This window comes from Coregonus lavaretus (assembly GCF_964263955.1).
Source record: "Coregonus lavaretus genome assembly, chromosome: 9".
Classification (NCBI taxonomy): Eukaryota; Metazoa; Chordata; class Actinopteri; order Salmoniformes; family Salmonidae; genus Coregonus; species Coregonus lavaretus.
In genome coordinates, this window is record NC_139996.1 from 6,986,813 (window position 1) to 7,013,189 (window position 26,377).

General features: G+C 44.6%; 2 protein-coding genes across 8 annotated transcripts in view; one reads left to right on the forward strand and one right to left on the reverse strand.

Annotated features, from left to right (window-relative positions):
- The first annotated feature begins 45 nt into the window (after positions 1–45).
- Positions 46–25,264, forward strand: LOC311135123 (rab GDP dissociation inhibitor beta-like). Its single transcript, XM_084169017.1, has 11 exons — positions 46–215; positions 711–818; positions 1,420–1,519; positions 1,636–1,770; positions 3,043–3,241; positions 3,951–4,082; positions 4,360–4,459; positions 7,999–8,170; positions 8,498–8,642; positions 23,701–23,755; positions 23,905–25,264. The coding sequence occupies exons 1-11, from the start codon at positions 171–173 to the stop codon at positions 24,058–24,060; spliced, it is 1,347 nt and encodes a 448-aa protein (XP_084025143.1). The 5' UTR covers positions 46–170; the 3' UTR covers positions 24,061–25,264.
- LOC311135101 (uncharacterized protein) overlaps positions 24,502–26,377 on the reverse strand; it is a 29,282-nt gene continuing 27,406 nt past the window's right edge. For all 7 annotated transcript variants that reach the window (XM_084168969.1, XM_084168968.1, XM_084168971.1 and 4 more), the window contains one exon: positions 24,502–25,229. In XM_084168969.1, the coding sequence (XP_084025095.1) occupies positions 25,129–25,229 (101 nt within the window). In that variant the 3' untranslated portion in view covers positions 24,502–25,128. The remainder of the gene's footprint in view (positions 25,230–26,377) is intronic.

The window sequence follows — 26,377 nt, forward strand, 5'->3', positions numbered from 1 at the left end:
AAAACGTTGATTAGACATGCGCAAAAACATGGGACAACCCACTAAACAAGGGTACGTTCGCAGGGATCACTACCTGCCCTGCGCAGCCGGAAAACTTCTCAACTATCAAACAGCCATTCCATTTTCACTGACAGAAAGAACCGTAGGAATAAAGTAAAGGACACTCAGCTATGGATGAAGAATATGATGTTATCGTTCTCGGGACCGGCTTAACGGTGAGAAAATGGACAAAGCAATAGTACGAACTTCCAATAGTCGAAGCATGCTCATGCATGACATTTCACAGCTAGGCGTGTAGGCTAATCTGTAGGCTGTCATGGCTAACTAGTGCTAAATTAGCTTGCTTGCTCTTTTGTTAGATATCCATTTTAAGTTATTTTCAGAAATGTGTGTACTTTGTTTCTCATTAGTGTTATATGTGTGTGGTGATACTTTCCACAGTCTGCAACAAGTGACAGCTCACATACAATATCTAGTATTTCCTGTTATTTTCCCTAGAGTAAAATGTAGTTAACGTTAGCTAGTTGGCTACGCTATGCAGCTAGTTGGCTACGCTATGCAGCTAGCTAGCCAGTTTAGCTAGTTGTGTTGTTAGCTGTTATACTGTTTACATTGTTCTTTAAACATCTGTCTAAAACATACAATACCGCCTTTATACATCTCTTTTTGTGTAACTAACTTACCTATCTGACTTCTATTTATTTCTAAAGGAATGCATTCTGTCTGGCATTATGTCAGTGAAGGGGAAGAAGGTGCTTCATATGGACAGGAACTCATACTATGGAGCAGAGAGCGCTTCCATCACACCACTAGAAGACGTAAGCAAAGGCACACAAGATTACCTTTTTCATACTATCACGCCTGTTCTGTTTTCTTTTTACATCTTCCCTTCAGGCAACTAGGGTCAATCCTTAACTAGGCCAGCCCAGTAATTGGCTCAACTCAGATCAGTAGTGTGGAAAAGGTATTAACCTGGGGTGTGTTCATTATTCGAATTCCGTTGCAAAACGTTTACTCTAGGAAGCAACCGGAACGAAACGGGGAGGAACGTACCTTGAACTTGTCCAATAGAAACTCGTTTCCGTTGCAAAACGTTTTCCGTTTGTAGTAAACAAAATGTTTTGTAATGGAATCCAACTAATGAATACACCCCAATGGTTGAAAAACAGCCCCTATCATGTGGTGCTATCACACAAATATAGAGTAACATGTTATATTATCCATGTTGTCACACAGATATAGAGTAAGTAACATGTTATATTATCTATGCTATCACATCTCATTGTTATAGTTGAGGCACAGCTGAGTTTGAGCTACTCAAAAACTGACAGCTCTATGTTTAACTGTCAAAGAAACTAAGTAATGAATTACATTGAATGAAGTAATAAAAAAATGTTTTTTCTTCTTGTCCCCCTCCAGTTGTACAAGCACTTCAGCCTTCCAGGTAAACCTCCGGAGTCCATGGGAAGAGGCCGGGACTGGAGCGTGGACCTCATCCCAAAGTTCCTGATGGCCAATGGTAGGAAAGCAATATGGCATTCTAGATATAATACTGAGTGCAGGGTTGTGTTCATTAGCCACGGGGGTGTCATTGCATGCCCTAATGACCATGACCCATGTCTCTGCTCTACCCAGGTCAGCTGGTGAGGATGTTGCTGATCACTCAGGTCACCCGTTACCTGGATTTCAAGGTGATCGAGGGCAGCTTCGTCTACAAGAAAGGAGCCATCTACAAAGTGCCTGTCACTGAGACAGAAGCACTGGCCTCCAGTGAGTATACACGAAGTGGACAAAACATTATGAACACCGGCTTTCCATGCCATAGACTGACCAGGTGAACGCTAAGATCCCTTCTTGATGTCACTTGTTAAATCCACTTCAATCAGTGTAGATGAAGGGGAGATGACAGGTTAAAGAAGGATTTTTAAGCCTTGAGACAATTGAGACATGGATTGTGTGTGTGTGTGTGCCATTCAGAGGATGAATGGGCAAGACAAACAATTTAAGTGCCTTTGAACGGAGTATGGTAGTAGGTGCCAGGCGCACCGGTTTGTGTCAAGAACTGCAACGCTGCTGGGTTTTTCACGCTCAACAGTTTGCTGTGTGTATTAAGAATGGTCCACCACCCAAAGGACATCCAGCCAACTTGACACAACTGTGGGAAGCATTGGAGTCAACATGGAACAGCATCCCTGTGGAATGCTTTCGACACCTTGTAGAGTCCATGCCTCGATGAATTGAGGCTGTTCTGAGCGCAATAGCAGGGGGTGCAACTCAATATTAGGAAGGTGTTCTTAATGTTTTGTACACTCAGTGTATAGCAATGGGTTTCTCAGATGCTTATTCCTATAATATATGCTATGCCATTAAGCAGACCCTTTATTCAAAGAAACTTACAGTACAGTGAGTGCATAAATTTTTTTGGTATGTGTATGCTATCTTCTCAGTTGCTTAATGTGGATGACCTATGCTCCCCAAGGAGAAAAGGTTTTAAGTCTAGTTAAAATATAATAATAATAATAATAATAATATGCCATTTAACAGACGCTTTTATCCAAAGCGACTTACAGTCATGCGTGCATAATTTTTTTTTTTGTGTATGGGTGGTCCCGGGGATCGAACCCACTACCTTAGCGTTACAAGCGCCGTGCTCTACCAGCTGAGCTACAGACAGTGAAGTCCATCACATCCTGGCCCAGGCTGAACTTCTTGTATAGGTCACGCATCGTCGACTTGTTGGGATCGACACCCTCCATGGTTTTGGGATCGTTCAAGTCGTAGTTGGCAACGAAGATCAAGAAGTTCCTAAAACTATTAACTTATGCTATGTACCACTTAACCAAAGCTTTAATCCCAAGCGATTTACAGTATTAGTGAGTGCATCAATTTTTTTTGTATGTGTATGCGATCTCCCATAGGAATTTAAACCACAATTGAACCCACAACCTTTCAACTGAACCAAACAGGACCACATTCTTAGTCTCATTTCAGACAACAGCAGCCTTTTCTATTTCTGTCTCACTGACTTTTCTGCCCCCTCAGGTTTGATGGGGATTTTCGAGAAGAGGCGTTTTAGGAACTTCTTGATCTTCGTTGCCAACTACGACTTGAACGATCCCAAAACCATGGAGGGTGTCGATCCCAACAAGTCGACGATGCGTGACCTATACAAGAAGTTCAGCCTGGGCCAGGATGTGATGGACTTCACTGGTCACGCCCTCGCTCTCTACAGGACAGACGAGTAAGTGGCTTTGTCTGAAATTACCCTATTCACTATATATAGTGCACTTCTTTTGACCAGGGCCCATAGGATGGCAGATAGCCTAGCGGTTAGAGCGTTGGGCCAGTAACCGAAATGTCGCTAGTTCGAATCCCCAAACAGACAAGGTGAAAAAATCTGTCGATGTGCCCTTGAGCTGTTGATAATGGCTGACCCTGGCTGTGAACCTATTTCCCCAAAAAACATTTCCAATTCAAAAGTGTATAATACACACTTGTACATGTGTGAAATAGGACAAATATAAACACCCACATTATTATAATTATATAGGGAATTGGGTGCCATTTCTGACACAGCCAGAGACTGCAGTCGTCACCACCACTACTTGAGTTGAGATGTCACGCAGGCCTTTTCACTCACTCTGCCACTCGTGTATCAGCATTACTATATATATGGATGTTTCTTGTGGTTTTATTTATTGTTTTCTTTAGTATTATTTATTGTGAGCGCTCGGACGAGTACGATTTTTAAATGTTTTCTACACTATTGGAAACTTGAATGATGGGAATTAATAGGATGGGTGACTGTCCACTGTGTTCAGGCAGGTACAAATACTTCAAGAAGTGTCAAATCTAAAATATGTAACATTTATAAGCATTTTTTATGGCTTATTCATAAACATTTTAACAAAGTAACCGTGTTACAATCTAGTATTTGTTTGATCCCTCAGCTACCTGGATCAGCCCTGCATCGACACTATCAATAGGATCAAGTTGTACAGTGAGTCTCTGGCCAGATACGGCAAGAGTCCTTACCTCTACCCTCTCTACGGCCTGGGGGAGCTGCCACAAGGCTTTGCCAGGTAAGATGACTTTGTCCCCGCCCTGCTATTATGTAATTGTTCCTGATTAATCAGGAATTCCTGCTTTTCTGACTCTGTCCTCTTCAATACATACTAGAACTGAAGTTTACCTACTCCCAAACCAATATCCTACTGATTTCAGTTGTCCTGATCATAGAAATAAAATCTCATTCTAGTTCTGTGATGCTGATTTGACTGTTTTTAGCCTTATGCTTAATTAACCTATCCCATGCTCCACTATTCACCAGTGTCTTTGACTTGACCTCTCTCCCTCTAGGTTGAGCGCTATCTATGGTGGGATCTACATGCTGAACAAGCCCATAGAGGAGATCGTTATGGAGAATGGAAAGGTGGTGGGGGTCAAGTCAGAGGGAGAGGTGAGATTCTATCACATTTTTGCCTCCTGTTATAATTAAGCAATAAGTCCCGAGGTGGTGTGGTATATGGCCAATATACCACGGCTAAGGGCTGTTCTTATGCACGACGCAATGCAAAGTGCCTCGATACAGCCATTAGCCATGGTATATTGGCCATATATCACAAATCCCCGAGGTGCCTTATTGCTATTATAAACTGGTTACCAATGTAATTAGAGCAGTAAAAAAAAAAATGGTCATACCCGTTGTATATGGTCTGATATACCTTTGGTCATGTAGTATATGTGGACACCTGCTCGACCAACATCTCATTCCAAAATCATGGGCATTAATATGGAGTTGGTCCCCCCTTTGCTGCTATAACAGCCTCCACTCTTCTGGGAAGACTTTCCACTAGATCAGGGGTGTCAAACTCATTTTAGCTCAGGGGCCACATGGAGGAAAATCTATTCCCAAGTGGGCCGGACCGGAAAAATCATGGTATATATAACTAAAAACAACAACTTCAGATTGTTTTCTTTGTTTTAATACGATCAACATACAACATAAAGCTGGAGCCTGAGGACAGTGTGTCCAAAATAGTACAAGCACAACATCACTATTAATCATAAAACACGTCAAGTTTATTTGAAAATTCTAAAGAAAAAGAACACACAAACACACAATGCCTCAGTGATTAACAGAACTGTTTCACAGATCACAGAACTATATCAGGGGGTCATTTCTCAGGCAGAAATGTAGATACAAAGAATGAAATCCTGTTCCCCAAACAAGTGCAAGAACCACAGAGTCAAGAATAGGTTAAATATACAAATAAAATAAAAACAATTAAAAACAATAGCACATCAACATAAAAACATATAAACATAAAGCTGGAGCCTGAGGACAGTGTGTCCAAAAGCACAACATCACTATTAATCATAAAACACCTCAAGTTATTTGAAAGTTCTGAGGACAAAGAACACACAAACACACAATGCCTCAGTGATTCACAGAAGTATATCACAGATCACAGAACTATATCAGGGTGTCTCATGTAGCACTTTAAGTGGGGTTGCATAGTTTATTTGACTCCTGATACCTGGCATCTTTTAGCTTTCACCAGCGCATCAATATCAGGCATCACATCCTGAGTGGCAGCCAACTTCAGGATGTGATTCAAGTGCTTGTGCGTGAGCCTTGAGCGCAGCTTTGTTTTATTTATGCTCATTACAGAGAACTTGCTCACAAAGATATGTGGTTCCAAACATGCACAACAGTTTTGCAGCGAGGGCTGTCAAGTTGGGGTAACCTGGCAAGAGATTCTGATTAAATGTGTCCAAGCCAGCTGCGGCAAATTTGCCCTTCAAATCCGAGTCACACTGCAAGTCTATTTCAAGTTGGATGCTGACGGGCAGATCAAAGGGATTCACAGTGAATGGCGAGCAAAAAACGTTGGAAGTCTTTCTCCAGTTCACCAAAAATCTGAAAGCGTTGCTCAAACTCCCGTAACAGTCCCGTTATTTTATCTTTGAACCGCTTCATGTCTGCCACATGTTGGGTCGCGCACACATTTTTCAGACAGGGGAAGTGAGCTGCATCACCACCGGCAAGTTGCGTCTCCCACAATGACAGCTTCAACTTGAAAGAACGTATGCTGTCATAATACTGCGTGACAACTTTGTTGCGCCCTTGCAGCTGTTTGTTCAAGTTATTCAGGTGCTCTGTAACATCCACCATAAATGCAAGGTCCGGCATCCATTCTGCGGAATGAAATTCTAACACTGGTTTGCCCTTTTCTTCCATGAACTGTTCACTTTCTTCTCGTAAATCAAAGAAACGCCTCAGCACCTCGGCTTAACCATCTTACCTCAGTGTGGTATGGCAGGCCATAGATGTGGTCTTTCTCTCTGAGAAGGCTGTCAAACTGACAGTGATTCAGGCTTCTGGATCGGATGAAATTAACAGTTTGGATGACCACCTTCATGACGTTATCCATCTTTAATGACTTGCAACACAAAGCCTCCTGGTGCAAAATACAGTGAAAAGTCCAAAAATCACGTCCTCCATTTGCAGATTGCACTTTCTCTCTGAACTTTGTCACAACGCCTGCTTTTTTCCCGATCATTGAGGGCGCACCATCTGTAGCCAGGCTGACAGCGCGGGACCAGTCCACTCCGACCCTGTCCAGCGCGCCGACGAGTGCGGTAAAAATATCAGCTGCTGTCGTTGTATCTGTCATTGGCACCAACTCCACGAACTCCTCGGTGACGGTCAATGTGTCATCAACTCCGCGGATGAAAAAATGGCCAGTTGTGCAACATCTGTAATGTCCGTGCTTTCATCAATTGCAACCGAAAACGCAATAAATGACTTTACTTTTTGCTTCAACTGGCTGTCCAAATCCACTGAAAGATCGGAAATCCTGTCTGCAACTGTGTTTCTTGTCAGGCTGATATTTGCAAAAGCCTGCCGCTTTTCAGGGCACACAATCTCCGCTGCCTTCATCATGCATGTTTTTACAAATTCACCCTCACTAAATGGTTTTGAAGCCACTGCGATTTCATTAGCAATGAGGTAGCTAGCTTTCACTGCAGCGTCACTGATGTCTCGGCTGTGAGTAAACACAGACTTGACTTACTTGCTCTGCCCCGGTATAAACAGTTTGCTTGCTTAACACAATTGCTATTGCGCCATCCAGTGGACGCAATTGGAACAGCAGTTTATTTTATTGAAAAATTGCAGCGCATTTTTATACTTTACAAAATCATCTCGCGGGCCGGATTAAAGCCGTTTGCGGGCCTGATCCGGCCCGCGGGCCGGACGTTTGACACCCCTGCACTAGATGTTATTGGTGTGGGGACACATTAATGAGGTCGGGCACTGATGATGGGCGAGTAGGCCTGGCTCACAGTCGGCGTTCCAATTCATCCCAAAGGTGTTCGATGGGGTTGAGGTCAGGGCTCTGTACAGGCCAGTTCTTCCACACCGATCACGACAAACCATTTCTGTATGGACCTCACTTTGTGCACGGGGGCATTGTCATGCTGAAACAGGAAAGGGCCTTCTCCAAACTGTTGCCACAAAGTTGGCAGCACAGAATCGTCTAGAATGTCATTGTATGCTGTAGCGTTAAGACTTCCTTTCACTGGAACTAAGGGGCCTAGCCCGAACCATGAAAAACAGCCCAGACCATTATTCCTCCTCCACCAAACTTTACAGTTGGCACTATGCATTCAGGCAGGTAGCGTTCTCCTGGCCGAATCCACTAATTTGAAGGGTTGTCTACATACTTTTGTGTGTATATATAGTGTACCACGGCTATCAGCCAATCAGCATTCAGGGCTCGAACCACCCAGTTTATAATGATTTGTTTTCTATCAGTTCTTCATGGTGAATGTCTAATGGCAGTGTATACAACTGACAAAATTTGAATGGTTCCAGATGGCGGTTGGCTAACCATGCCTTACCCTAAACATAAACTTAACCCTTACCCTAACCTAACCCACCCTCACCTTAATTATAACCCTAAACTCTACTATCTCGCCTTTCCTCTCCAGATAGCCCGCTGTAAGCAGCTGATCTGTGACCCCAGCTACGTCATGGACAGAGTCAGCAAGGTCGGCCAAGTGGTCCGTATCATCTGCGTCATGAGCCACCCCATCAAGAACACCGGCGACGTCAACTCCTGCCAGATCATCATCCCTCAGATCCAGGTCAACAGGAAACATGGTGAGACCCCTCGATACTAGGGTATCTAGCCTACATAAGGACTTCGTAACACATTCATAACCCATACATACAACATACATAAGCGTTTCATAAATTCTTGTGTGTGAAATGAAGTTGCCACTGTTGTGACTTTTTGAATGGCTGTGTTCATTAGGCACCAAACGGAAGAAAACAAACTGGGAGCGACTACCTGGAAGAAACGCAAATGTTCTGCTTTTTTCAGTTTTCAAAAACGCTTTGTTACTTTTTACGCCCTACTGAACACAAGGCAGTGGAGCTTAGTGAGGGTGTATGATATGACACGGGTCTCTTCTGTTTTTATGGCAGACATCTACGTGTGTATGATCTCCTCGGCCCACAACGTGGCAGCGCAGGGCAAGTACATTGCCATCGCCAGCAGCGTAGTGGAGACCAACGACCCAGAGAATGAACTCAAGCCGGCCCTGGATCTCCTGGAGCCCATTGAACAGAAGTAAGCCTTTGATTCTATGTTGCTGTGCTGTACTGTACTGTACCATAAGATACATGTTATACTACTGTACTGTTATACTGTTACACTAGTGTCTAGTAAAGGGTCTTCACTGATATTTTCAACCTCTCCCTGACCCGGTCTGTAATACGAAATTGTTTTCGAGTAGACCACCGTAGTCCCCGTGCCCAAGAACGCCAAGGTAACCTGCCTAAATGACTATCGCCCCGTAGCACTCACATCTGTTTCCATGAAAGGCTTTGAAAGGCTGGTCATGGCTCACATCAACACCATCATCCCAGACACCCTGGACCCACGCCAATTCGCATATCGCCCCCAACAGATCCACAGATGACGCAATCTCCATTGCGCTCCACACTGCCCTCACCCACCTGGACAAAATGAATGTCTATGTAGGAACGCTGTTAATTGACTACAGCTTAGCATTTAACACCATAGTCCCCTCCAAGCTCATCACCAAGCTCAGGACCCTGGGACTGAACACCTCCCTCTGCAACTGGATCCTGGACTTCCTGACGGGCCGCCCCCAGGTGGTGAGGGTGGGCAACAACACATCTGCCATGCTGACCATCAACACGGAGGCCCCTAAGGGGTGTGTGCTTAGTCCCCTCCTGTGCTCCCTGTTCGCCCACGACTGCAAGGCCGCGCATGACTCCAACACCATCATCAAGTTTGCGTCAGGACAACAAACCTTCCATCAACATCAGCAAGACAGAGGAGCTGATCGTGGACTACAGGAAACTGAGGGGCGAGCACGCCCCCATCCACATCGATGGGGCTATAGTGGACCGGTCAAGAGGTTCAAGTTCCTCGGTGTCCACATCACTAAGGAATTAACATGGTCCACACACACCCACACAGTTGTGATGAGGGCACGACAGCACCTCTCCCCCTCAGTAGGCTGAAAAGATTTGGCATGGGCCCTCAGATCCTCAAGTTCTACAGCTGCACCATTGAGAGCATCTTGACTGGCTGCATCACCGCTTGGTACGGCAACTGCAAGGCACCTGACCGCAAGGCTCTACAGAGGGTGGTGAGTACGGCCCAGTACATCAATGGGGCCGAGCTCCCTGCCATCCAGGACCTTTATACCAGGCGGTGTCAGTGGAAGGCCCCAAAAATTTTCAGACTCCTGCCACCCAAGCCATAGACTTATCTCTGCTACAGCACGGCAAGTGGTACCAATGCACCAAGTCTGGAAACAACCGCTGAACAAGACTGCTAAATAGCTAATCAAATGGCTACCCGGACTACCTGCATTGACCGTTTATTTAAATTTTACTAACGCTCTTGCACTGACTCTAAGCACACATACTGGACTCAACCAACACACACGTACATACTTACACTGACACCCCAACACACGCGGACATTAAGTATTCATACCCCTTGACTTATTCCACATTTTGTTGTGCCTAAATTCTAAATGGATTAAATAGATTATTTTTTTACCCATCTACACACAATACCCCATAATTAGAAAGTGAAAACATGTTTTAGAAATGTTTGCAAATTTATTGAACGTGAAATACAGATATCTAATTTACTTAAGTATTCACACTTTGTAGAAGCACTTTTGGCAGCGATTACAGCTGTGAGGCTTTCTGGGTAAGTCTCTAAGCGCTTTTTACACCTGGATTGTGCAACATTTGCCCATTTTTATTATTTTACAAATAAGCTTTGTAGTTGAGGACTTGGTAGACTGTATATTCTGTAGGGTTAGGTTTTACTTAGCACTATGTGTTCTCTCCCAGGTGCTGGTAAGGGCACAGACGACAGACCGGTATGATTCCAGTTGAAGTTGTTTAATGACGCTGATTCACAGAGCAGTGATGGCACAGCACAGTACAGTGTATGGCTTGACAATTGTGTTAACCAAGAGTTTGTGTGTGGTTCTGAAAAAGGGGAAATTAAATACAATAGTAAACGGCAGGTATAGGCTTAATACAACCTCCAATTACATAAGCTATACATAATATGGCTACAATAGGTCATCTGCTGCACAGGGCAATACAACATGGCTGTGACTTCACTAATGAATGATCAGAGGAGTGCAACTAAACAGAACTACTGAGCAGCACCATCATCCTCACACAACTGCATGAACTTTGCTAACAAAATACCCACATAATTTCTACAGAATACATCCAAATAACCACAGGGCATATAAGACTAGCCACTGAAATGCTAAATGTCTGAAATGAGATTACAAACTCGCGGCAAAAACACTAATTAGCATAACAAAGGAGTGCGTCCACAACACATGAATTGTAATAAAATATGAACTCACATTTCTGAAGGATGCACACTAGCCTTGACTAAAACAAAGAATGCTAACTAGAGGTAATCACAGGAGATGGCTGGAATTTATCACGGCTTGTGTACTTTCTCTAGTTATTTCCTTCTCCTCAGTTAGAGATCGCCCAGCATGCTGTGCTCCACATCACCGCTGGGCGGAGCTACAGCGCTCCTATGATGAACTGATATTTACTCTCAATAGTCTTTCGTACAAGCTCTTTCAAATTGGTTAATGATAATTGCTAGACAACCATTTTCAGATCATGGCATAGAGTTTTAGTTTTTTTAAATTTATTTTACCTTTATTTAACTAGGCAAGTCAGTTAAGAACAAATTCTTATTTACAATGACGGCCTACACCGGCCAAACCTGGACGACGCTGGGCCAATTGTGCGCTGCCCTATGGGACTCCCAATCACGGCCGGTTGTGATACAGCCTGGAATCGAACCAGGGGGTCTGTAGTGACGCCTCAAGCACTGATATGCAGTGCCTAAGACCACTGCACCACTCGGGAGCCCAATTGTCCTGCTGAAAGGTGAATTTCTCCCAGTGTCTGGTGGAAAGCAGACTGAACCAGATTTTGCCAGTGTTTAGCTGGTCCGCCCAGGCCACAGGCTTGGTCGAGGATAGCAGTGGTCGATACGCAAATCGGGTTCTCGGTAGGTCCAGGTCCAACAGCCAACAGGTTAGTCCAAACAATCCAGGTCATACACGGTAAATCCAGCCGATTTATATATTGTCACTTTTCTCTTTTCTTGTGGTTCACAGATCCACAGCCACTTCCTCTCTCTCTCCCTTCCTGGTTTGTCTTGACCCCTCGTATGTGGGTCGGCCCCACCTTGCAAGCGTTCCCCTTGCTTTTGGGGATTGTAGTTTTTGGCGTTCTGCCATTTTGTGATCTGTAGTTCTTGTCGGGGTGGCCATTTCAGTGAGAGGGCAGAGCCCGTTTATTAGTTCTGCCCTCACATATCTGCCATTTAACACTCTGCCCCCTTCTTTGCCACACATCTCCCCCCCCCCTAGCTTCGACCCCCTAGGTTGGGCTACCGCAGCAAAATAGGCATGCATGCGGGATAACCCATCCACATTTCCCATTTCCTTCCCTGCTCTGTGTTTTGAGTCAAAGTGAAACGGTTGGAGATTCAAAAACCACCGCATCACCGAGTGTTCTTCTCTTTAGCCCTATGCATCCAGGTGAGTGGGGCATGGTCACTGATGAGGGTGAAGTGGCACCCTAGCAGGTAATATTTCAGGCTTTCAAGAGCCCACTTTACTGCCAGCGCTTCTTTCTCAACGACTGAGTAGTTGGCCTCCCGTGGTTCCAGCTTCCTGCTTAAAAACAGGATGGGGTGTACCACCCCTTCTAGCTCTTGGGAGAGCACGGCTCCCAACCCGACCTCTGAGGCATCCGTCTGAACCACGAACTCGCGCTCGAAGTCTGGTACCACCAGCACTGGATTAGAGCAGAGAGCCTCCTGTAATGTTCTAAATGCTTTGGTGGCCTTTTCATCCCATTTTACCATGTTTGGCCCTCTGGCTCTAGTCATGTCGGTGAGTGGGGTGGCCACTGTGGCATAATTTGGGATTAATTTCCGGTAGTAACCTGTCAACCCTAGGAAGGCTGGTTTACTGGTTTTGGCCATCCTCTAATTGCCTCAACCTTCTTCAGTTGGGGTTTGATTAACCCTCTTCCCACGGTGTATCCCAGATACTCGGTTTCCTCTAACCCCACATTTCCTCTAACACTTGGCAGGGTTCTCTGTGAGCCCTGCGTTCCTAAAGGCGTTTAGCACTGCCTGTACCCGGGGTAAGTGGGATTCCCAATCTGGGCTGTAGATCCCCCACATCATCTAAATAGGCTACGGCATAAGCTCTGTGCGGTTTTAGGACCTGGTCCATTAGCCGTTGAAAGGTGGCTGGGGCCCCATGTAAGCCGAATGGCATGACGGTGTACTGAAACAAACCGTCAGGGGTTACGAAGGCTGTCTTTTCTTTGGCTTTGGGAATTTGCCAGTAACCTTTTGGCTAGGTCCATGATCGTAATCTACCGAGCTTTACCAATTTCCTCCAATAGTTCATCTCCTCAGGGCATGGGGTAGGCATCAAACTTGGAGGTTTCATTTACCTTAGAAAATCATTACAAAACCGCAAAGACCCATCGGGTTTGGAGACCATCACAATTGGGCTAGACCACTCACTATGTGACTCTTCGACCACTCCAGCTGCCAACATTTTCTCAGTATCTGCTCTAATCGCGGCTCGGGTACCCGATATGGCCTCATGCTCACTTTTCTCTTTGGTAGGGAAACAATATCATGAGCCGTAACCTCAGTTCGTCCTGGTATCCCTGAAAACACATCTGTTTTTCTGGATCAGGGTCTTTACTTCCTGTACTTGTGCTGGGGACAGAGTAGGTGAAACATGCACTTCGGCTGCCTCCTGAGTGGGTGTGGGGTAAGTGGCAATTAGTGTTTCTGCATTTTACATATTTAGCGGACGCTCTTATCCAGAGCGACTTAGTTAGTGAGTGCATACATTTTTTCATACTGGCCCCCCGTGGGAATCGAACCCACAACCCTGGCGTTGCAAGCGCCATGCTCTACCAACTGAGCTACATGCTTTTAACAGGTTTATGTGATAGATCTGTTCTGGGGGCCGACGACCTGGCTGTCGGATCCGATAATTAACTTCTCCTATTTTCTCCAGCACTTCATACGGTCCTTTCCATGTGGCTAGTAGTTTACACACAGTGGGGACCAGCACTAACACCTTATCTCCCGGTTGAAATTCCCTCAGGGTAGCCTGCCGCTGGTGCTCTTGTGCTTGCCTCGTGCTCTCTGACAATGGGCGTGACTGTGGCTATCCTGTCTTGCATTGCCGTGACGTGCTCTATAACACTAGTGTAAGGGGTGGCCTGGTGCTCCCAGGTTTCGTGGACGATGTCTCAGATTCCCCGGGTGCGCCTCCCATATAATAGCTCAAAGGGTGAAAACCCCAGCGAGGCTTGGGAAACCTCTCTAATGGCAAACATCAGATACGGCAACATGAAATCCCAGTTTTTTTTATCGATTACCTTCCTGAGCATTGACTTCAGGGTGCGGTTGAATCTCTCAACCAACCCGTCCGTCTGAGGATGGTAAACCGATGTCCTCAACTGTTTCACCTGCCACAACTTACAAAGATCCGCCATAAGGCGGGTCATAAAGGGGGTCCCCTGGTCAGTAAGGATCTCATTTGGAATCCCTACCCTGGTGAACAAAAGCACTAACTCCTTGGCAATATATTTGGAAGCCATTATCCGAAGGGGAATGGCTTCTGGGTAGCGAGTGGCATAATCTAGGATGACCAGAATGTATTGGTGCCCTCTGGCAGATTTGGGTAGTGGGCCCACTATATCCATCGCTATCCTCTCAAATGGCGTTTCGATTATGGGGAGTGGCACTAACGGGCTTCTAACAAATCAAATCAAATCAAATTTTATTGGCCACATGCGCCGAATACAACAGGTGCAGACATTACAGTGAAATGCTTACTTACAGCCCTTAACCAACAGTGCATTTTATTTTTAATAAAAAAGTAAAATAAAACAACAAAAAAGTGTTGAGAAAAAAAGAGCAGAAGTAAAATAAAATAACAGTAGGGAGGCTATATATATACAGGGGGGTACCGGTGCAGAGTCAATGTGCGGGGGCACCAGCTAGTTGAGGTAGTTTAAGTAATATGTACATGTGGGTAGAGTTAAAGTGACTATGCATAAATAATTAACAGAGTAGCAGCAGCGCAAAAAGATGGGGTGGGGGGGCAGTGCAAATAGTCCGGGTAGCCATGATTAGCTGTTCAGGAGTCTTATGGCTTGGGGGTAGAAGCTGTTGAGAAGTCTTTTGGACCTAGACTTGGCACTCTGGTACCGCTTGCCGTGCGGTAGCAGAGAGCACATTCTATGACTAGGGTGGCTGAAGTCTTTTACAATTTTGAGGGCCTTCCTCTGACACCGCCTGGTATAGAGGTCCTGGATGGCAGGAAGCTTGGCCCCAGTGATGTACTGGGCCGTACGCACTACCCTCTGTAGTGCCTTGCGGTCGGAGACCAAGCAGTTGCCATACCAGGCGGTGATGCAACCAGTCAGGATGCTCTCGATGGTACAGCTGTATAACTTTTTGAGGATCTGAGGACCCATGCCAAATCTTTTCAGTCTCCTGAGGGGGAATAGTCTTTGTCGTGCCCTCTTCACGACTGTCTTGGTGTGTTTGGACAATGATAGTTTGTTGGTGATGTGGACACCAAGGAACTTGAAGCTCTCAACCTGTTCCACTACAGCCCCGTCGATGAGAATGGGGGCGTGCTCTTTTTTTCCCTGTAGTCCACAATCATCTCCTTTGTCTTGGTCACGTTGAGGGAGAGGTTGTTATCCTGGCACCACACGGCCAGGTCTCTGACCTCCTCCCTATAGGCTGTCTCATCGTTGTCGGTGATCAGGCCTACCACTGTTGTGTTGTCGGCAAACTTAATGATGGTGTTGGAGTCGTGCCTGGCCATGCAGTCATGGGTGAACAGGGAGTACAGGAGGGGACTGAGCACGCACCCCTGAGGGGCCCCGTGTTGAGGATCAGTTTGGCAGATGTGTTGTTACCTACCCTTACCACCTGGGGGCGGCCCGTCAGGAAGTCCAGGATCCAGTTGCAGAGGGAGGTGTTTAGTCCCAGGATCCTTAGCTTAGTGATGAGCTTTGAGGGCACTATGGTGTTGAATGCTGAGCTGTAGTCAATGAATAGCATTCTCACGTAGGTGTTCCTCTTGTCCAGGTGGGAAAGGGCAGTGTGGAGTGCAATAGAGATTGCATCATCTGTGGATCTGTTGGGGCGGTATGCAAATTGGAGTGGGTCTAGGGTTTCTGGGATAATGGTGTTGCTGTGAGCCATGACCAGCCTTTCAAAGCACTTCATGGCTACAGACGTCAGTGCTACGGGTCGGTAGACATTTAGGCAGGTTATCTTAGTGTCCTTGGGCACGGGGACTATGGTGGTCTGCTTGAAACATGTTGGTATTACAGACTCAGTCAGGGACATGTTGAAAATGTCAGTGAAGACACTTGCCAGTTGGTCAGCACATGCTCGGAGTACACGTCTTGGTAATCTGTCTGGCCCTGCGGCCTTGTGAATGTTGACCTGCTTAAAAGTCTTACTCACATCGGCTACGGAGAGCGTGATCACATAGTCATCCGGAACAGCTGGTGCTCTCATACATGCTGGTCGGGGAGCTGTTAACTGGCATTCGGGGCACTCTCCACAATGTCGAGCCACCTCAGCCTGAATTCCTGGCAAGTAAAACCTCCTCACAATCCTGTCTCGGGTTTTATCGATACCAAGGTCCCCCCCCCCAGAATATGCCCATGAGCTATGTCCAGTACTGTTCTCCGGTACCGGGTGGGGACCAACAACTGTTCCACCACATCAAACCCTATTTTTGAGACTCTGTACACCAAACCCTTTTTCATGATGAAGTGGGGGAAACTATTAGGCATCATCCCATCATTTATGGGGGTACCATCCACGACCTGCACATCTGCTCTGGCTTGCTGCAGGGTTGGATCCTGGGTCTGGGCCGTCCTGAAATTAGGGACCCTGCCAGGTCTGTTGGTTCTAGATAGTCGCCCTCTGAATCCGGCCCCACTAGTACTGGGCTGCTCATTATTGACGGGGTCTGCCCCTTCTTCCTCATCCTCCCCTACTAGCACCTGTGAGGTTGGCCCCTGAAAAAACTTCTATTTTCTTGGCTTTGGTTGAGGGCTAGATGCTACTTCCTGCTTGGTCAGGAAGTAGCATCTATATATCTATATAATATGCCTTTCTTTTGGCCTAACCTCGCAAAGTTAGGAAAGTATCTACCCAGTATTACATCATACGGCATCTTCGGGACCACGCCGACCTCATAATCCAGCAACCTGTCCTCAGTTTGTATGCTCACTAAGGCTGTGAGATACGGACAGGTATCCCCATGAATTCACGTAACACTGACATCCTGACTTTTATCCAGTTTATGAGTCGGCACTAGGTCTGCAACGACCAAGGTTAACATACTGCCGGAATCAAGCAGGGCTGCAACCTCTTTCCCTTCAACCCTCACCATGCACATATGTTCGTTTCTTGGTCTTTCAAGTACAGTGGTTACCACAGGACATGCATACCATATATCAGTTTCTTATTTTCCACCGAGGTTACATTGCATTGGCTCTTCTTTAATAGGGCAGCAGGCCGCAATATGTCCCGGTCGATTACAATTGTAACAGATAATATGGTTTCGGGTGGGGGGACCCCCTCAACCCCCTGTTCCGGTTTTCGGCTTTTGCCGGAGTGTCTCACCCCCAGTCTGGTTCTTTCCTCACAGCCCCACGCTGCTCTCTTCCCCCTCCCAATGCTGGAACAGTCTTACCCGGTCCGCTGGTTCGCCTGGGCCTGGGAAATGGGGATTTTTCCTCCTGTGCCTGCTCAGCTGTTTCTGCCGTACAATACCGTTCAACCAAGGCCACGAGATGGTCGGCGGAAAGTACTTCGTTCTGGCCAACCCATCGTCGAACTTCTCGGGGTAGACCTCGCTGAAACTGGTTGAGTACGACGGTCTCGACGACCTCGGCGGATGAACGGGTCTCCGGTTGCAACCATTTCCGTGCCAGGTGAATCAAGTCGAACATCTGTGTTCGAGGGGGTTGTCCAGGTCTGTAGGCCCACTGGTGGAAGCGATGTGCCCTCACGGTATCGGTCACTCCCAGTCTAGTCAGAATCTCTCCCTTTAGTTTATCATAGTCCTGTGCATCTTTCAACTCCAGGTCGAAATACGCTTTTTGAGCGTCCCCTGTCAGGTATGGTGCCAGAAGCCCTGCCCATTCTTCTTTCGGCCACTTCTCTCTCTCTCTGCCATCCTTTCGAAGGTGGTGAGGTATGCTTCCACATCATCCTGCTTTGTCATCTTTTGAAGAAAATGATTGGCCGACCTCTGGGTATTTGTAGCTGGTAACTGAGCTCCAGTTTGGGCCGCTAGCCCCTGCAGGCCTTCTCTTAACTCCCGGGTGTTTCTCTCTTGCTCCTCTCTGAGCAGCTGGTTGGTGTGGTGCTGGACCTGCAGCGTGTCCTGATGCATTCGTATCGCATCCTGATGAGCCATTTGTTGAGCTCTAGTTGCCTCTTGTTGGGCTAACACTGCTTGTAACAGTGCCTGTATGGCTTCTTCCATACTAATTTTCCCAGAGCGAACTGAACGAAACAAACAACCACAAAAAAAAAAAAAACTGACTCCCCTTCGGAGTGCTAACTGATATTATTTTGTATTTTTTTTGGTACCTAACCGGCGGTATGGATTGTCCATTTATCCGGTTCAAACGACAATGTGCCAATTCTCCACCACGTGTGACAATCCTCTTCAAGGTTAGGAGAGTTTGTACACAAATTCAGCGGGAGACCGTCACCAAAATCACCATAGAGGGAGTTATTTTGAACAGGACAGTACCTGTATGTTGGTTTCTCTGTCCTGGTCCGCCCAGGCCACATGCTTGGTCGAGGATAGCAGTGGTCGATACGCGAATCGGGTTCTCGGTAGGTCCAGGTCCAACAGCCAACAGGTTAGTCCAAACAATCCAGGTCATACACTGTAAATCCAGCCGATTTATAAATTGTCACTTTTCTCTTTTCTTGTGGTTCACAGATCCACAGCCACTTCCTCTCTCTCTCCCTTCCTGGTTTGTCTTGACCCCTTATATGTGGGTCGGCCCCACGTTGCGAGTGTTCCCCTTGCTTCTAGGGATTGTAGTTTTTGGCGTTCTGCCATTTTGTGATCTGTAGTTCTTGTCGGGGTGGCCATTTCAGTGAGAGGGCAGAGCCCGTTTATTAGTTCTACCCTCACATATCTGCCATTTAACACTCTGCCCCCTTCTTTGCCACACACTATTATTGCACACAGAGTGAGTCCATGCAACTTATGTGACTTGTTAAGCAAATGTTTTCTCCTGAACTTATTTAGGCTTGCCATAACAAAGGGGTTGAATACTTATTGACTCAATACATTTCAGCTTTTCATTTGTAATTAATTTGTACACATTTAGAAAAACAACATATTTCCACTTTGACATTATGGGGTATTGTGTGTAGGCCAGTGACAAAAACATCTACATTTCATCTATTTAAAATTTGTCTGTAACACAACAAAATGGGGTGTGAATACTTTCTGAAAACACTGAAAATCTTTTGTCTTGCCCATTCGTCCTCTGAATGGCACACATACACAATCCATGTCTCAATTGTCTCAAGGCTTAAAAATCCTTATTTAACCTGTCTCCTCACCATCATCTACACTGATTTGAACTGGATTCAACAAGTGACATCAATAAGGGATTATAGCATTCACCTGGTCAGTCTATCATGGAAAGAGCAGGTGTTCCTAATGTTTTGTACACTCAGTGTGTCTATCTAATCTCTTTAACTCTGCATTGTTGGAAAAGGACCCGTAAATAAGCATTTTACTAACCACGTTTCCATCCAGTTTTTATGCGAGTAAAGTCATACAGTATTTAAAAAATATGACGGAAACAGGACGTTTCGGTACAATTTTATAAATACAGACACAATTTATTTATTTGACATGGTGGAATCTTTTTGTGTCTGTATAATTAATTATGCGAGAAATGTTGGTTGGAAATGCCTTTTTTATGCGCAAATATTGGCGCAGCGGTCTAGGGCACTGCATCTCAGTGCTTGAGGCGTCACTACAGACCCCCTTGTTCGATTCCAGGCTGTATCACAACCGACCATGATTGGGAGTCCCATAGGGCGGCGCACAATTGGCCCAGCGTCGTCCGGGTTTGGCCGGTGTAGGCCGTCAGTGTAAATAATAAGTTGTTCTTAACTGACTTGCCTAGTTAAATAAAGGTAAAATAAATAAATAAAATATCGAAGTAAACTTAACGCGATAATATGGTGTGTGGTCCTCCCATTACGACTCGGGAAACCATGCAGTTTATTAGGCTACAGATGAAATAAATTATGATTAACTTCACAGTGATCTTGATACTCCTTTCCAATAAATATCGAGGGTCTTTATTCTGGTGACCTGATGATCGTTGCTTGTTTTTTGACAACAACAAAAAATATTCTCGCTTTTAGCCCTAATCTCATCATGTAGACTAGCCTTACCCGTACAGCATACCTGCACTGTATCTACGAGCTGTTGGTTAGAGCGCATGTGTCAAGGCCAAAGTAAGCACATTTGCTATTAAACTTAACCGTTTTTGTGAGAGAACTATCGGTAGAGTTGAAAATGCAAATGCGATGGAAACACATTGAACTTTATTCTGTAAATGAAAACTTGGAGCCAATGAATAGGCTGATTGGCACGTTTTTCTGATGCTCTTTAGAAAAATGATATTTTAGTCTTTGAGGTGTTTCCTGAACGGTTTCTGCGTTTGGTTAATGATGTTTGTCCCCCATGAGACACTGTAGATGCGGAGGCCTCTTTCACTTCCTCAAAATACCCAGAATGAATCTAAGATAACTCAACTCAAGAAATCTGTAAATAATGTTGACGTTTTTGCCAAAGATGTTTTAGTTGTGCAATTTTACATCCAGCTAAGGTGTCTGGTGCTGTATTTCTCAAATAAGAAAATGCGCGACGTGTTGTATTATGTAAACAAAGTCGGAGTTGCTGTATATGCTATTGGATAGAGGGTAATCACCGCATCTGTTCACCCCATGTTCGTGGGCAAAGGGACATCATCAAATCAAAACCCAACCTTCATTTACCAGTTGTGACGCACAATGTTCCAAACTCCGTGTTAGACGAGACTGACTTTATATAGGGGTGGCAGGTAGCCTGGCGGGTAGGCGCGCTGGGCCAGTAACCAACAAGGTAAACATCTGTCGGCAAGGCAGTTAACCTACTGGTCGCCAGGCGCCAAATACGTGGATATCGATTAAGCAGCCCCCCGCACCTCTCTGATTCAGAGGGGTTGGGTTAAATGCGTTTGACACATTTCAGTTGAATGCATTCAGTTGTACAACTGCCTTGGTATCCCCCTTTCCCTAACCAAAATTGTCCTATTTACATTTTGTAGTCAATTTTGACACCTGAATCTGTTTCTGACTCATATCGATTGCACATAGGCACATAGGCCGTTTTCAAAGGGATTAATTGATTTTTAAGTTTAGCTTTAAGTGGGGAAATTATAAACCAACTGCCAAGCCCAATTTAACTGAGGGGTTTGGCAGAATTGGCACCACACACAGATTATGAATTTGTTGGCTCCCTAAACTAATGCCTAGGCTTTCCACAGCCAGTTAATCCAGTTAATGCAGAAGTGAGAAATTTGGAAGAGGCTGTGAAACCTCACACTGTTTTTTTTATAGGTTTATTGGTTTAAAGTTCCAACACTGCATAATTTAACTGAGGGGTTTGGCAGAATTGGCACCACACACAGATTATGAATTTGTTGGCTCCCTAAGCTAATGCCTAGGCTTTCGCACAGCAGGCTAACACAGTCTTGTGGCACACAGGTACAGTTGAAGTCGGAAGTTTACATACACTTAGGTTGGAGTCATTAGAACTCGTTTTTCAACCACTCCACACATTTCTTGTTAACAAACTATAGTTTTGGCAAGTCTGTTAGGACATCAACTTTGTGCATGACACAAATAATTTTTCCAACAATTGTTTACAGACAGATTATTTTACTTATAATTCACTGTATCACAATTCCAGTGGGTCAGAAGTTTACATACACTAAGTTGACTGTGCCTTTAAATAGCTTGGAAAATTCCAGAAAATGATGTCATGGCTTTAGAAGCTTCTGATATGCTAATTTACATAATTTGGGTCAATTGGAGGTATACCTGTGGATGTATTTCAAGGCCTACCTTTAAACTCAGTGCCTCTTTGCTTGACATCATGGGAAAATCAAAAGAAATCAACCAAGACCTCAGGAAAAAAAATTGTAGACCTCCACAAGTCTGGTTCATCCTTGAGAGCAATTTCCAAACGCCTGAAGGTACCACATTCATCTGTACAAACAATAGTACGTAAGTATAAACACCATGGGACCACATAGCCATCATACCGCTCAGGAAGGAGACGCGTTCTGTCTCCTAGAAATGAACGTACTTTGGTGCGAAAAGTGCAAATCAATCCCAGAACAACAGCAAAGGACCCTGTGAAGATGCTGGAGGAAACAGGTACAAATGTATCTATATCCACAGTAAAACGAGTCCTATATCGACATAACCTGAAAGGCCGCTCGGCAAGGAAGAAGCCACTGCTCCAAAACCGCCATAAAAAAGCCAGACTACGGTTTGCAACTGCACATGGGGACAAAGATCGTACTTTTTGGAGAAATGTCCTCTGGTCTGATGAAACAAAAATAGAACTGTTTGGCCATACTGACCATCGTTATGTTTGGAGGAAAAAGGGGGTGCTTGCAAGCTGAAGAACACCATCCCAACCGTGAAGCATGGGGGTGGCAGCATCATGCTGTGGGGGTGCTTTGCTGCAGGAGGGACTGGTGCACTTCACAAAATAGATGGCATCATGTGGAAGGAAAATTATGTGGATATATTGATGCAACATCTCAAGACATCAGTCAGGAAGTTAAAGCTTGGTCGCAAATGGGTCTTCCAAATGGACAATGACCCCAAGCATATTTCCAAAGTTGTGGCAAAATGGCTTAAGGACAACAAAGTCAAGGTATTGGAGTGGCCATCACAAAGCCCTGACCTCAACCCTATAGAACATGTGTGGGCAGAACTGAAAAAGTGTGTGCGAACAAGGAGGACTACAAACCTGACTCAGTTTCACCAGCTCTGTCAAGAGGAATGGGCCAAAATTCACCCAACTTATTGTGGGAAGCTTGTGGAAGGCTACCCGAAACGTTTGACCCAAGTTAAACAATTTAAAGGCAATGCTACCAAATACTAATTGAGTGTATGTAAATTTCTGACCCACTGGGAATGTGATGAAAGGAATAAAAGCTGAAATAAATCATTCTCTCTACTATTATTATGACATTTCACATTCTTAAAATAAAGTGGTGATTTTAACTGATCTAAGACAGGGTATTTGTACTAGGATTAAATGTCAGGAATTGTGAAAAACTGAGTTTAAATGTATTTGGCTAAGATGTATGTAAACATCTGACTTCAACTGTATGTAAGGGATAATCAACGGGCTATATGGTCTAAGGAAAAGTGTGTTCCACTACATGCTAGTGGAGTGGAACTGACCTTCCACAGAGTTGCATTGATTTCCAGAGAACGAATAGAAAGGTGTTCATCTACTGAAGCAGCTAGATAGCTACAGTAGTTGCCATGGTAACTAACCCACCTTAGTAGTTTAGCTAACCAAACCATCAGTCCTAGCTTGCTATTATGAAAGTCTAATTCAACAATACCAATGTTTTCAATTCAACTTTCGCTTTCAAAAGCAGCTCAAACAAAACCTGTAACAATGAACTATAGCCATTTTGAATTCTACCGTGCCGATATACCGTGCGTTATAGGGAAATAATGCATGCTCTAGAATTCCCTTCAAGCCAATCTGAAACGAGTATTCAACAATGCCATGGTACAAACTGTTATACTACTAGGACAGGGGCTCACATCACTGGAACACAATGCTGTAAATACCCTTTTCACACTGTACTGCACTGGCCTGGTAACATGTCCTCCGTTCGTTGATGTTTCTGACCCTGTTGAAACCTTCTCGCCTCAGGTTTGTGAGCATCAGTGATCAATATGCACCAACTGACATGGGAAAAGACAGCCAGGTGAGTGCATTATGTCCTAATCCTCATGTTGGCCTGCTGTTTTCTTTAAAAGCACCAGGAGGCGCAACACCCCCCCCCCCCCCACTAATTTTAAATTCATGGTCAAACTTTCTCTCTTTCCCTTCTATGCTTCTGGGATATCTATGCAGATATTTATTTCCCGTACATATGATGCAACGACCCACTTTGAGACCACCTGTGACGACATCAAGGACATCTACAAGCGTGCGATGGGCACTGAGTTTGACTTTGCAGAGATGGAGCGCACAAAGAACGACATCTTTGGAGACGCGGGTGATCAGTGATGGTATAAGTAACATGTTAGTGTCCAGACAACTCCAAATCTTAACAAACTGGTTTATAATCCAAATGTATTGTTGGAATCTGTATCAATGACCCTTTAAAACAACGGAAATATGTTTTACTAATAGGCGGACAATTTGTGGTGGCTGCGTTTGTAGGCTAATTCGTTTGACAGTTGGTTAAAAACATGCATTGATCTCATTGCGTGTCATCATGAAGGTGTCTTCACTTTCTGACATGTGAATGTCGCCAAATAATTGGTTTTATTCAGGGGTTTATACGTAGACAATATAAATGTGATATAAATTGTATTTTTCCATAAGGCGCTATTCTGTGTTAAAGTGAAATAAAGATGTATTTTATCTGAAATAGAGAAAATAACCATGGTCACTCTGTTTTTTTGCGTGGCTGTGGCCCTTTGGCCCCAAAGAAAAGATGGGGAACACTGTCAATTTCTTTATATCGCAAAAGTACAATGAATGTCTTTACAAATAAATACACAATTGAACAAATATAACACAGAAGCAGATGGCATCGTTAATCTATACAGAATCTATCTGTCATAAAATTATTAAGAATAAATAAATCTACATGAAATTTAAAGGCAACGATGCAATGATTTACACAAAGGAACCAAAACGTTGATCTAAGTAAATGTTTTGAAGGTCAAGACTTTAAAACAACCACAATAACATGAATATAAAACAGCCTTGATATAAACAACTTTTTTTTTTAATTCATTTTTTTGTATTCTTACACTACAATGATTTAGATCAGGGTTAGATCGTCGGTATGTATCAAACTTCTGAGCCAACTCCCAAGAATCCCCTAAAAAGCAGATTTTGGAATAGAAATGTTTATTTCTTAAAGGGGTCACCCCTTCTGAGTGGTTCCTCTTGAGGTTTGAAGGTTTCCTTATAGAGTTTTTCCTTGCCACTGCTCATTGGAGTCTTGGTCGGGTTAATTTAAATCACTTTGACAGCTTTGTGACAACTAAAAAAGGGCTTTATAAATAGAATGTGATAGAATTTTGATGTACTGAGGACTTCTGTGGACGGTGCCCCATCAGCTTAAGAAATTGTGCATGTGTCACTCTGAGAAATCAGCAGGAAAGAGTTAATATTCATTGTGAAGATCCCATGTTTTGCAAATGCTTTGTCTGCCGTTGTGTCTGCAAAATAAATAAATGAATTATGTCAGAAACGAGCATTCTTGCGACTAAGAATCCCCATGTACACTGAACAAATATATAAATGCAACATGTAAAGTGTTGGTCCCATGATTCATGAGCTGAAATAAAATATCCCAGAACTTTTCCATATGCACAAATAGCAAAACATTTTTACATCCATGTTAGTGTGCATTTCTCCTTTGCCAAGATAACCCATCCACCTGACAGGTGGGGCATATCAAGAAGCTGATTAAACAGCATGATTATTACACAGGTGCACCTTGTGCTGGGGACAATAAAAGACCACTCTAAAATGTGCAGTTTTGTCATACAACACAATGCCACAGATGTCTCAAGTTGAGGGAACATGCAATTGGCATGCTGACTGCAGGAATGTACACCAGAGCTGTTGCCAGATAATTGAATGTTCATTTCTCTACCATAAGCTGGCTTTGGCAGTACGTCCAACCGGCCTCACAACCGCAGCCATGTGTTTGGCGTCGTGTGGGCAAACATTTTGCTGATGTCAATGTTGTGAACAGAGTGCCCCATGGTGGCAGTGGGGTTATGGTATGGGCAGGCATAAGCTATGGACAACGAACACAATTGCATTTTATCTATGGCAATTTGAATGCACAGAGATACCGTGACGAGATCCTGAGGCCCATTATCGTGCCATTCACCCGCCGCCATCACCTCATGTTTCAACATGATAATGCACGGCCCCATGTCGCAAGGATCTGTACACAATTCCTGGAAGCTGAAAATGTCCCAGTTTTTCCCATGGCCTGCATACTCATCAGACATGTCACCCATTAAGCATGTTTGGGATGCTCTGGGATCAACATGTATGACAGCATGTTCCATGTCCCGCCAATATCCATCAACTTCCCACAGCCATTTGAAGAGGAGTGGGACAACATTCCACAGGCCACAATCAACAGCCTGATCAACTCTATGCGAAGGAGATGTGTCGCGCTGCATGAGGCAAATGGTGGTCACACCAGATACTGACTGGTTTTCTGATCCACGCCCCTACATTTGTTTTTTTAAGGTATCTGTGACCAACTGATTCATATCTGAAATCCACAGATTAGGGCCTAATGAATGTATTTAAACTGACTGATTTTCATATATGAACTGTGACT